This window comes from Lactuca virosa, chromosome 5 (genome assembly GCF_052849685.1).
Source record: "Lactuca virosa cultivar CGN04683 chromosome 5, Lactuca_virosa_CGN04683_v6, whole genome shotgun sequence".
Taxonomy (NCBI): Eukaryota; Viridiplantae; Streptophyta; class Magnoliopsida; order Asterales; family Asteraceae; genus Lactuca; species Lactuca virosa.
The window spans coordinates 147,618,525-147,631,043 of NC_136430.1; the positions used below are offsets into that span (position 1 = coordinate 147,618,525).

Below are 12,519 nucleotides of genomic sequence, written 5' to 3' on the forward strand. Positions count from 1 at the left end.
AAGGGACTAGGGCACACTTTGGCCCCTTTATTAGGGTTTACGGTCCAAGAACATCTTGGACCGTAAACACCTTTGATCTTGTGTTTCCTTGGTGTTTTCTAGATGATTAGAAGTGTAACAAGTCTTATAACAAGCCTAGGTAAGAGTACTTACTATGTAGAAGCTTGAAAAGGTGCTAAAAGTCCAAGAACACTAGTGTGTGTTTTTGGTGAAACTTGAAGATCTACACATTTGGAATGATTTCACGGATGGAATCATGTAAGATCACTAGATTAAGTAAGATATCAACTTATTAGGGCTAGAAACACTTACAAAGTTGAAGATCAAGAAGAAAATTCGGATGATACTTGAGAGGATTTGAGTTTTGGATCTTGAAAAGTGAAAAAGTGAATAAAATGGCTAAGTGCCATATTTATACCCTTGGGGTTTACGGCAGTAAACACCTTGTTTAGGCCGTAAACTCCAAACTCTTGGAGTTTTGGGACATTATTGCTACACAATAAACCCTAGGGCATCCTCTCTCCTGTTATCTCCTGAAGTACTAGGCTTTAGAATACTCAAACTGACTCTACACAGCTCAAAAGTTAGCAAAAACTGTTCTGACTTCTATTGAAGTGAATGATTGTACAGAATAGAAATTTCGGGTTGTCACATGGATGGACCTACCACTGGGAAGAAAAGTAAAGGCAAAAGTAAAAAGACAAAGACAAGTACTGAATTGTCTTGTCAGTGGGTTTTACAAGCATCTAGGAAAAGTGAGGAAGAAAGTTGGTGTGTGAAAACCTACCAACCTGAACATTCATGCCTCAATACAAGAAAGGTAAGAACGGCCACAACAAACTTCATCTCTAAACAGATTATGGATCTAGTGGAATCTAACCCAACCGTGGCAATCAAAGCTGTATAAGAACTACTTCAGAAAAGATATCAGGTGAGCTTCTCCAAAGACAAGGTATTTAGGGCTATAGCAGATGCCAAAAAACATGTGATGGGAGATTACACAAAACAATATGATGTGCTGAGAGATTACATATTAGAGTTGCAGTCCACAAATCCTGACACAACTGTGAAACTGGAACTGGTTCAACAACCAAATCTTGTAAATGCAACTTCAAGATGTTTTCAGAGAATTTATATTTACTTAGGTGGAATGAAAAAGGGGTTCAATGCATGCTTAAGGGATTTTATTGGTTTAGATGGGGCCTTCATGAAAGGAGCTTACCCAGGGCAGATCTTGACTGCAGTTGGCTTAGATTCTAACAATGGTATATACCCATTGGCATACGCCATTGTTGAGTCTGAGAACACACAAAGTTGGAAATGGTTTCTAGAGTACCTGGGAGATGATTTGGACCTGTCACAACTTTCAAACTTCACTTTCATAAGTGATAGACAAAAGGTAATAGATTTCCTTGATGTATTTTAGTTTTATTATTACACTTGTATTATACTAACCACAGTTTAATGACTTTGTAGGGCTTAATTCCAGCCATTGCACAGTTGTTCCCAGTTGCTGAACACAGATTCTGTCTTAGACATATCTATGAAAACATGAGGAAGAGATGGAGAACTACTGAGTACAAAGATAAGTTATGGAACTGTGCCAAAGCAACAACAGTGCAAGAATTCAATCGTTTGATGAAAGAGTTTAGTGAATATGACATAAAAGCTTATGAATGGTTGAAGAAGATCCCACCACAACACTGGGCTAGAAGCCATTTCACAGGTAGACCAATCACAGACATGCTTTTGAATAACCTATGTGAAGTGTTTAACAGTAAACTGATAGAAGGTAGGGATAAACCAATAATCACATGCTTAGAGTACATTCGGGAGTACATGATGAAGAGGATTTGCAATGTGATAAAGGTTCAACAGAAGTGTGTAGGTCCATTGACTCCAACAGCAATAAAGATCATGGAAACAAACACAACAAATGCTTCTAACTACATAGCCAGGTGGAATTCCTCAGACAAGTATGAAGTACAAGGACCATGGCAAGACCAATATGTTATTGACATGGGCCAAAAGGTATGCAGCTGTAGGAAATGGGAATTAACAGGAATTCCTTGTAGGCATGTGATTGCAGTCCTATTTGATAAAGCTGACAATGGTGAGGACGTGGGTGAACTTTACACGTATGTACACAAGGTGCATTGGCTTGAAACCTGGAAAGAGGCTTATTCCTACAAGGTAGAACCAATCAAAGGTCGTATCATGTGGCCTGTTAGTGATTATCCCATGAAGATCAGCCCTCCTCCACATCGTAATCAGCCTGGTAGGCCCAAGAAGAAGAGGCAAAGATCCATGGAGGAAAAATCTCAAAGTCAGGCTCAAAGTCAGAGCCAAACTCAAAGTCAAAGTCAAATAGTTGGTGTTAGTGGTATAGATGGTCATGGTCCAGGGGGCAGTGGAAAACTCACAAGGAAGTTCATTACTGTCACTTGTAGCAAGTGTAAAAACAAGGGACATAATGCAAGAACATGTAAGGGGCAAGGAGGAAATTGATGTGTTGTCTTGTTGGATTAAGACTATGTAATGTGTTACTTTTGGGAACCATTGTGATGTTCTTTTGGGTGTCTGTTTTATGGTTTTGATAATTTGGACAACTTTACCCTCCGTTTAGAATGATGTTTTTTTTGGTCATGTAACAAGAATTTGGTATGTGCAAACAATGGTTATTTACTTTGGATGTTCTTTTGTTTATGCATCATTGTCCTTTACTTTTTAGCATATTTATGTTACTATTTGGTTATGTTAAGCATTAACAGTTTGTCCTATCACTGCTATGTCTAGTTGAACCAAAATATTTGGATGTTTGAAACAAATAACTTCATTACCCACTAACCAAAACAATACATTCACTTGCATGTCCAAAAGAGTACATTCACAAACATAACAATCTTCCCAAATCTACCACAAAATAAACCACTAAAACATGGACGAACTACTTCATCAGAAAAAAGACAAACCCAAAAAAAACCCAGCTACATATCAGGTACAACTTTAGTTTTGATTTTTCTTCCTTTATTTTTCCAATATCATACTTGAACATTTGGTTTTCTTCCTTCAATTTTCCAACTTCAGTCTTTAGCTTGTTGATTGATCTCAGCAACCCAGGTATTATTGATTTTGATCGTTCACACATTTGAGGGTCGATCCATCCCACAAACCCACATGTCGAATCCTAGCAAAATATAAGAAGAAATTGAGTGATCGGTGAAAAATCTTCATAACCAACCACATGAATACTAACCTCTTTAGGGCATCCCCAAAAACGTCGACCAGGGTTCTTATCAGTCCAAGCCGTTCGCACTATCGCCATTTGACCACAGAAACACCTCACCATTGTTGATTTTGAGTTTGGAAGACACGATTTTGATTTTAGCAGGAGGAGATATCGATTTAGGGAAAAGATGGAACACACGTTCGATCTATTAATAAGGGGAGTAGACGTTAGGGGGGTTTAATTTAATAAGATATTAAAAGAATGGGCGTGAATTGACAAAAATACCTTCACACAGACGGAGGGCATAAACGGCTGTTAAGCCTTTGGACCAATTCCACAACAAATCAAAGCTTTTGGACCACCGGTGCCACCCCAAAACTTTTTGGACCAAACATCCAATTTTTGACATACCACAGGAACCAAACTTGCAATTTTGTCGATTTAAAAGTAACCGGGCGAAAAGATGTATTTTATTACCACTATGGAATAAAAGCACGTGAGATTAAAACGTGTTTTTCCGGGTAAAAGGGAAAATTTAGTGGAACAAACGCTGTATGTTTAGATTTTACTAACGTCAAGAAGACTTTGAGAACTGTTAACCCCTTCTCTTCTTTCTTTCTTTCTCCACATTCACACACCCACCACCAGTCAATGTCTGAATAACTGTCTTCCATTTCGGCGGCCTCACGTTTCTCAGTTCCTTCCTCTTCGCCCCTATATAACTTTTTCTACTACTTTTCAGTTTACGTTTCTCAATTTCCCCTAAAAAAACTACAAGATCTTGATCACGATGACCTCTGTTGCTTTCAATCCGGTCTAGGTTTTACCTAAATCGGATGCTTAGTTATATATATCTGAAAAAGGTTTGTCTAGTTAGTTCTAGTGTGAGATCTGAGTGATTGTTTCATGGCAGAAGCCCGTCGCTACGCACTTGCTGCTCAGTTAGGTGAGTTTGACTTTGATTGTTCGTAAACTTGATTTACGTCACTGTTTTGTTGTTTTATTTTATTTGCTTCAATTAGGTTTTACGCGATTCTTGTTTAGCTACACTTGTTCATATTACACTTATATCCAGGTGTATATCAATCAATCTATGTATATCGTGTATCGTGTATCGTGTATATGTTTGCAAGTTCTTTTGGTGTATATACAACAGTGAAAGGATTGAGAGGGACTGGTTATCTTTCTCTGCTTGCTGTTTGTACTAGGGCAAAATTTTTTCTTCTTTGTTTCATTTTTGCAGTTAATGAACTATGGAACATATGTATTTAGAAGCTTCTAACTGTCAAAAGAGCCACTTATTGTAGTATCTTTCTGCTTTAATTCAAATTTGAATCGATGATGGTGACAAGTTTCTTCTTCTTGAAATTTGCTTTTCTGGTATTGGCTTCCCTTTTCTACTTGCCTATCTTGATCAAGTTAATTGTTATAATGCAGATATTGATCAAATACTTTTAGAAGCACAGCATCGATGGCTTCGACCTGCAGAAATATGTGAAATTCTTCGAAATTATACCAAGTTCCGGATTGCTTCAGAGCCTGGAAATAGGCCTCCAAGTATGATTTCTAAAACATTTGGTTTGGGGCATTGTTATTTTTTATACTGTAATGATATGATCTAGTTTTATATCTACAAAATTGTTATTATGTAGATTTCTAGATGAATGGTTTCAGCATATCTTTTATATCATGGCCTAATGTGTATCCTCTTTTTTTTCAGATGGTTCACTTTTTCTGTTTGACCGGAAGGTGTTAAGGTATTTCAGAAAAGATGGACATAACTGGAGGAAGAAAAAAGATGGGAAGACTGTTAAAGAAGCTCACGAAAGGCTCAAAGTAAGTGTAAAGAGAGATCTTTTACTTCCATTTATCTATTCATTTAATCATTTTAGTTGCTGACAAATTCAGTCTTTATGAAATTTTCATTCTGTTTCCTCAATCATGTGTTTTGGCCAAATATTTTTTCAGGCTGGAAGCATTGATGTGTTACACTGCTACTATGCTCATGGAGAAGATAATGAAAATTTTCAGAGGCGTAGCTATTGGTTGCTTGAAGAGTAAGTGGAAGTCATCATTGTATATTTGTATGTTTGTGTGTGTTTCTTTATTCTCTCTCGAAACTGTCTAACTTTATACCATTATGAAGAAATAATCAAATGAAAGTATTTGTTTTTCAAGTTCCTTTATGCTCCTCCTAAAGTCCGAAGAATATTTGATATTAAGGAACAAAACGAATTGAAATATAAATACCACACTCGTTGTAGAAGAAAATACAAAGTCTATGGTCATGTACTCATGTCCATTGCATATACATTTGTTTTTGGTTCTCGATAGGGGTAACATTTACATTTTCAACAATCTCAAGTGTTTTGATAAAGTAGAAATTACATAAAATGAAAGTTTGAAAAAATGTATCTTAATGAAAATATAGACCAAAAAGTCATCCTTGTTGTTTCAAAAGGCTTCTTTTCGGTGTATGTCAACTGTCCCCTTATATGTTTACTGTTTCTGCAGGGAGCTATCAAATATTGTTCTAGTCCACTACCGTGAAGTAAAGGTTGGTCTATCTGTAATCTTTTGGTTTCATGCTTTGTTTTTTTTTTCCTAAACTGCTGTATCTGTTTTAGGTACAACGTCATTTATACAAATACAAGATTTGATTTAGCCACTTAACTATTTTCTATAGGGATTAAACCATTCTACTTTAAAAAAAAAAACTTTTTCCTGGTTATCCGGTTTTAGAAATGCTAAAAATCATAGAAAAGCACAAATGTACTTTCACTTTTTTATCAATTAGCTATTGAAGTATCATAATTGTAAAGTGGCTAAATTGATAAAGAATTATAGTTTCTTCTAGTTTCTATATTCATCAAAGATTTGTTTACTGTTTCAGGGGAGTAGGACAAACACAAACCGTGTTAGAGAGGTTGGAGAAGCTACTCCCAACTCCTTGGAAAGTGAAGAGAACATATCTAGTTCAGAAGTGGATAGTTCTGTTTCTTCTAAATTTCGGACATTTAATTACCCTGTGGCTTCACAAACTACTGAAAATAGTACACAAGCTTCAGAATATGAAGATGCTGAGTCAGGTCTTTATATAATTTCCTTTTCACTTTCTTTATGCTTTCCATACAGAATTTACCTTCTTACCCTTGTCTCCTCTTTACTTTCAGCATATTCTCACCAGTCTACTTCCAGATACGGTTCTATCCTCAATTTGCAGCCAAAGACCGACGATCAGCTCTCTATGCCTTATTATCCAGCTCCTCCTTCAAGTAATTTCTTATTTTACACACTTTGATGCATATTGTTTTTGGTTTAAATTTAATTAGCTTAAACTTTACAAACAGATGATTATGATGCAAAATTTCAAGTGAATCCCGATATGAGTTTTGTCTCGCTCATGCAAGGGGGCAAAATTGAGAACAATCTTGATGCGGGTTTTACATATAAACCCCAGAAAAATCTTGATATGCCAGCTTGGGACAATGACTTTGAAGGGTATCAGTCAACACATCTCTCAAACCAGTCTTATAACCCTAATAATATCTTGGGCCATGGGAATGAGATGCCACGTCAGATTATGCCAGATGGATCCAATAAAATGCAGGAATTCAGAGGAAATCCAGGGTGGCAGGTATCACTGATTACAATCCTTTGTATTCCATGCTATATATACACATAGTAACTGATGTTTTTTTTATGATATTTTGCAGCTTGATGGACCATATAATGTCCCCTCTAGGTTTCAAGAAGAACTTAGTTATGCAGAAATTTTCAAAGCCTTTGAGTCTAACGACACCATTGATCACAACAATCCTCTAATAACACAAATCAACCTGGAATCACATGTAACAAATGAAGATGGTGGAAGACATCTACAACCAAATCTTGAGAGCAATCCAAATCCAAGTGTAGATGAAAAACCTGGGTCTCTGAAATCACCATTCCTGGAAGGATTCAAGAAGGAAGGAATTAAGAAGCTTGACAGCTTTGACCGATGGATGAGCAAAGAACTTGGAGATGTAAAGGAGTCACAAACACAGTCCACTTCAGGGACTTATTGGGAAGCTGTTGAAAGTGAAAATGGAGTTGATGATTCCATTATTAGCCCACAAGTGCACTTGGATACTTATGTTTTAGGCCCTTCTCTCTCCCAGGACCAGCTGTTTAGCATCATTGACTTTTCTCCCAACTGGGCTTATGCTGGCTCTGAAATCAAGGTACAATAACAATCTTGTGTTTATTACAAAGTTTTCCAAATTCGGCTTTATAACTGTCAGATTTTAGTTTGGGTGTGTTTAAACTGATTATGATTTTCTTTTTATGGGTTAAATGCAAGAATTGGAAACGTATTTTCATTGCCATGTTTATTATAGGCTTATAGCAGCCTACTTGCATTTTTTTTCTTATATTACGACTTTGTTGTTTGAAAAATCTACAAAAAATCCATTGTATTATAGCATCATACTTTTAAGTTTTAACTTTCACTGTTGTAATTGGGTAGATTTTCCAATGTGTAATGCTCTAATAAGAAAAGTATCCAAATTACAATCATATAACTGAAATTTTTTTCTGAAGTACAATGTCTTAATAAGAAAAAAAGTGGAACTACAATGCTGTAACAGAAATAAATGAAAGTAGGATACTGTAATATACAAATAAATGGAAGTAAGTTGCTATTTTTTGTATTTAGCCCTCTTAACTTTTTAAGTTAACTGGTTAAAATAATTCGATTTGGCTAATCAGTTAAGGAGGTGCTGTAAGAAAACTCATTATTGAGATAAATGTAAAAAACACATAATTACCCTTGGCTTTTAGCAACTAATTATCTAATTATCTTATTCTTAAGGTTGCAATAAGTAAGATCACACCCCCATAAGTAAGATCAATAAAAGAAATGTAGTGTTTCATATTGGGCTTTATAATTGTCAGGTTTGGAATACCAATTGTCAATTTAACCACTTGCATTAACTATTTTTAACCGTTTAAAAAAATTATTTTCCGGTTATATGGTTTCTATTATATCAGTATAAATCACACTAAATGACAAGGTATTTTCACCAGGTTTTAGTAACTGGAAGATTCCTAAGGAGTCAACAAGAATTACAACATTGTGAATGGGCATGCATGTTTGGCGAATTAGAAGTTCCTGCAGAAGTCGTAGCAGATGGTGTTCTTCGTTGTTACACCCCCGGGCACAAGTCGGGCAGGGTCCATTTTTATGTCACATGTTCCAATAGAGTCGCATGCAGTGAAGTACGTGAATTCGAATTCAAAGTCAATGAGAATCTCAGTCAAGACATGGATGGTGTTCAAGACATCAATGGTGACAACTCTAATGGGACGCTTCTCCATATGCGATTTGTGAAACTGCTATCACTTGGACCGGAGACTGCCCGGAACTCTGCCCGAAATGTGGTTGACCCTGAACTGTTGACCCAGCTTAGTAGGTTGATTCAGGAGGATGATAGAGAATGGGAGCAATACCCGTCTGAAAAAGCACGGAATCAGCTTCTTGAAAGGCTGCTTAAAGAGAAGCTGTATGCATGGCTTGTTCATAAGGTGGGAGAAGGTGGGAAAGGACCGAGTGTGTTGGATGAAGGGGGGCAGGGGGTGTTGCATTTTGCAGCGGCTCTTGGTTATGATTGGGCTATTCCGGCCACAGTTGCTGCCGGTGTTAGTATTAACTTCCGTGATGTCAATGGATGGACTGCTCTCCATTGGGCTGCATCTTGTGGCAGGTAATTCCCTTTATTTATTTATTTATTTTTTAAGTTTTATGGTTTGCTAGCAAGTCCTATACGATCAAAGGTGGAATGGAATCAAGGGTTGTGATAGAATGGAAACATTTTGGGCATAGGAATGGGATGAAGCTTCTCTTGGGATGATTTTTTTTACTGAGCAATTTGATTCAAATAGCAAGATATTTGCTAAGTTTTACTAGTATTGTTTGTCAATGTACTTTGTTTTATTTCTTAGGATAGCAACCCACTTACATTTTTTTGTGGAAATCAGTAAGTATGTTGCTATTTTGGGTAAAAATAAAGTATGTTGCTATTTCGGTGCCATTTGCCCTTTTTATTTTTAATTATATAATCTTCAATAATTAAGAAAAGTTCGAATCTTTAGTCAAATAATTTTTTATCATTTTCCAAAAATAACTAGAAATATATTTTTATTATTTAGTTTTGAGAATTAATGGTATTTAATTATGTTTTATATTTTACATGATTTTTTTTTTGAAGTGATAGAAAACAATTTCTTTGACTTTGATAGATATGTGTAACATATTTTAAACAAACATCAAGTAAAATTTACATGTAACCTATATAGTGGTATATCTTAATTTGATTAACGTCTTATTTCTCTATAAAATACTACAATATATATATATATATATATATATATATATATATATATATATATATTGTATATGTTTATCGATTTTATTTCATTTAGGTGTGTAAAACATCCTTCAATGGATTGTTCCATTCCTTCAAGCCAACCAAAAATGATGATGGAATGTAATAACCCATTCCATTACCTTGCTTGTTCCATTCCTTTCTTCTCTATCCATTCATAAATATTTGGTATGATGGAAACGGAAACGGGAATTAATGAAATGGTTTGTTGTAGTGGAATTAAAAAAAAGTTGTTTGTTTTGCTTGATAAATAGAATGAATGATTGTGATTCCTTCCATTATAGAGTATTATTTTTCATTCCACCATGAAATGTAATGTTATTTAAATGACACAAATCTTCTTCTAGAATCAATTCATGATTTATATTAAGTTACAAATTTGTTTTCTTAAAATAACTAGAATATATGTATATATATATATATCTTTGGGTTTTAACACGATTTAGTATTTTTAAATTTTAATTTATTTATAATAAACCATTTATTGACAAGTAAATAACATATAGAGTAGAGTTAAAGCATATGTTGTATAATATATGAATGAACAATAACATACATAATACACTCTTGTTGTTGATGATGATGTTTACAGAGAGCGTACAGTAGCATTCCTGATTTCAGAAGGTGCATTAGCGGGTGCATTAACGGATCCATCTCCAACATACCCATCAGGCAGAACACCTGCAGACTTGGCCTCCGCCAATGGCGACAAAGGAATCGCCGGTTACTGTGCGGAAGCCGCCCTAAGCACCCACCTCGAACAACTCAAACTAAAAGACCGTGATTCCAAAGCCAAAGCCGTCCAAACAGCCTCCGAAAGGATCCCAACACCACCCGGGTACGGGGACATGCCACAAGGCCTGTCTCTGAAGGACTCACTGGCGGCAGTCTGTAATGCCACCCAAGCTGCCGCCCGCATCCATCAAGTGTTTAGGGTTCAGTCGTTTCAAAAGAAGCAGATGAAAGGCGGTGAATTTGAAATGACGGAGGAGCGTGCGGTTTCCATGGCTTTGAAGACATCTAGAATGGGAGGACAGCATGATGAGCCTGTACATGCTGCTGCTGCTGCTGTCAGGATACAGAATAAGTTCAGAAGTTGGAAAGGGCGGAAAGATTTTTTGATGATGAGGCAAAGAATCGTCAAAATTCAGGTAACTAACTAAATTACTTTTAGAGTAAATTACATGAATGGTCCCTATGGTTTAGGGTAATTTGCGTGTTTGGTACCTAACTTATTATTTTTTAACTCGGAAGGTCCCTACTGTTTGTTTTTGTGACGCGCTTGGTCCTATCATACCTAAAAAGACTATTATTTTGCCCTTGGTTTTGGAACTTATTTAAATAAACACAACCCCACCCCACCCCACCCCCTCACCTTACCTTATCTACCCCATTATTTTTCCCTATTTAAATAATAGTCTTTTTAGGCAAGACAAGACAGGGACCAAACGCGTAACAAAAACAAATAGTAGGGACTAAACACGTAACAAAAACAAATAGCAGGGACCTTCCGAGTTAAAAAAAAATAAGTTAGGGACCAAACGCACAAATTACCCGCAAACCATAGGGACCATTCATGTAATTTACTCTTACTTTTATTTTAGAAAATAATATTCGCAAGTAAAAAGCAAGGATGCTGTGAAATCTGAAAATTTGATTGGATGTGTAGGCACATGTTAGAGGGCATCAAGTTCGGAAAAACTACAAAAAGATAGTGTGGTCAGTGGGAATATTAGACAAGGTGATTTTGCGGTGGAGGCGTAAAGGAAGCGGTTTGCGAGGGTTTAAGCCGGAACCAGTGGCTGAAGGCAGCACCAGCACCAACACCAACACCACAGTGGCTAAATCTGGAAAGGAGGAGGATGATGATTTTTTCAAAGAAGGAAGGAAGCAAACAGAGCAACGATTGCAGAAAGCCCTTGCAAGAGTCAAGTCCATGGTTCAGTACCCTGAGGCAAGAGATCAGTACCGTAGATTGCTTAATGTTGTCAATGACATGCAGGAAAGTAAGGTACCTACATAATTGCCCTACTAAAAATGTCTATGTCAATGGTATAAAATTTGTCCTATACAAAAATTTCATGTTAATGGGACAAAAATTTCAATCCCATATACAAAAATTTCAATTTTATGTCTCACAAAAAAGGTAGGACATTGGCATTGGTTCCATCAAAAAGACGTAAATGCATCGAAAATATCCCTAAAAAGCTTGTCTAGTCCCGTGTAACAAAGTACAAACACAAATAAACGTTTTTTTTGGGCTATATTTCACTGTCTCTAACAACGATTGTGGGCAGGCTGTATATGATAAGGCTTTGGAGAGTTCAGAAGAAGCCATTGACTTTGATGAGGACCTGATTGACCTTGACGCCTTGCTGGATGATGATGATGCCTTTATGAACATCTGAGCCTTATTGCTTTCCTGTATTTGGATTATGGGCTGTGGCATATATATAATATAATATATATAAAGCTTTATTTTGTAAATGCTATTATTGTTTGATTTAAAATGGGACTTGGACTGGACTGGACTGGACTGCTTAGGAACATTGTTATGTTATCTCTGTACATTATAATATGCTTCTTACCATGTACTAAACCAAATACTTCTGACTTTAATATTATTACTAGAAACATCAATGTATTTTGTTTTGTTTTTTCTAGGGTGTATTTCTTCATTCATCTGTTTACTATGTGTGGCATTCTACTATTATTTCGTCTTATTATACCGTTGTACTTGCCACTGTAACAATGTGTGATTCAAATACAAAGTAATTTTTGGTAAATTATTCAAACTGTAATATAACAATAAGGGCAAAATCAACAATGTTATAATTAGGTAGACATTTTAAAGCACAATGTAAT

General features: G+C 36.0%; 2 protein-coding genes across 2 annotated transcripts; both read left to right on the forward strand.

The window, feature by feature from the left end:
• Positions 1-652: 652 nt before the first annotated feature.
• Positions 653-2,508, forward strand: LOC145111853 (protein FAR1-RELATED SEQUENCE 7-like). Its single transcript, XM_079048099.1, has 3 exons — positions 653-820; positions 932-1,399; positions 1,477-2,508. Exons 1-3 carry the CDS (start codon positions 653-655, stop codon positions 2,506-2,508), a joined length of 1,668 nt encoding a protein of 555 aa, XP_078904225.1.
• Positions 2,509-3,814: 1,306 nt separating this feature from the next.
• On the forward strand, positions 3,815-12,294 carry SR1 (signal responsive 1). Its single transcript, XM_079051721.1, has 13 exons — positions 3,815-4,175; positions 4,667-4,786; positions 4,950-5,065; positions 5,198-5,286; positions 5,744-5,786; positions 6,123-6,318; positions 6,403-6,504; positions 6,580-6,866; positions 6,946-7,452; positions 8,297-8,973; positions 10,247-10,805; positions 11,324-11,665; positions 11,952-12,294. The coding sequence occupies exons 1-13, from the start codon at positions 4,136-4,138 to the stop codon at positions 12,060-12,062; spliced, it is 3,189 nt and encodes a 1,062-aa protein (XP_078907847.1). The 5' UTR covers positions 3,815-4,135; the 3' UTR covers positions 12,063-12,294.
• Positions 12,295-12,519: the final 225 nt, after the last annotated feature.

Bases quoted from the DNA above. Each gene is read 5' to 3' on its own strand.
- LOC145111853 (XM_079048099.1), top strand. From the start codon at position 653: ATGGATGGACCTACCACTGGGAAGAAAAGTAAAGGCAAAAGTAAAAAG. The intron at 821-931 runs GTAAGAACGGCC...AAAAGATATCAG, and splicing joins CATGCCTCAATACAAGAAAG to GTGAGCTTCTCCAAAGACAA. The intron at 1,400-1,476 runs GTAATAGATTTC...ATGACTTTGTAG, and splicing joins TCATAAGTGATAGACAAAAG to GGCTTAATTCCAGCCATTGC.
- SR1 (XM_079051721.1), top strand. From the start codon at position 4,136: ATGGCAGAAGCCCGTCGCTACGCACTTGCTGCTCAGTTAG. The intron at 5,066-5,197 runs GTAAGTGTAAAG...ATATTTTTTCAG, and splicing joins AAGCTCACGAAAGGCTCAAA to GCTGGAAGCATTGATGTGTT. The intron at 6,867-6,945 runs GTATCACTGATT...GATATTTTGCAG, and splicing joins GAGGAAATCCAGGGTGGCAG to CTTGATGGACCATATAATGT.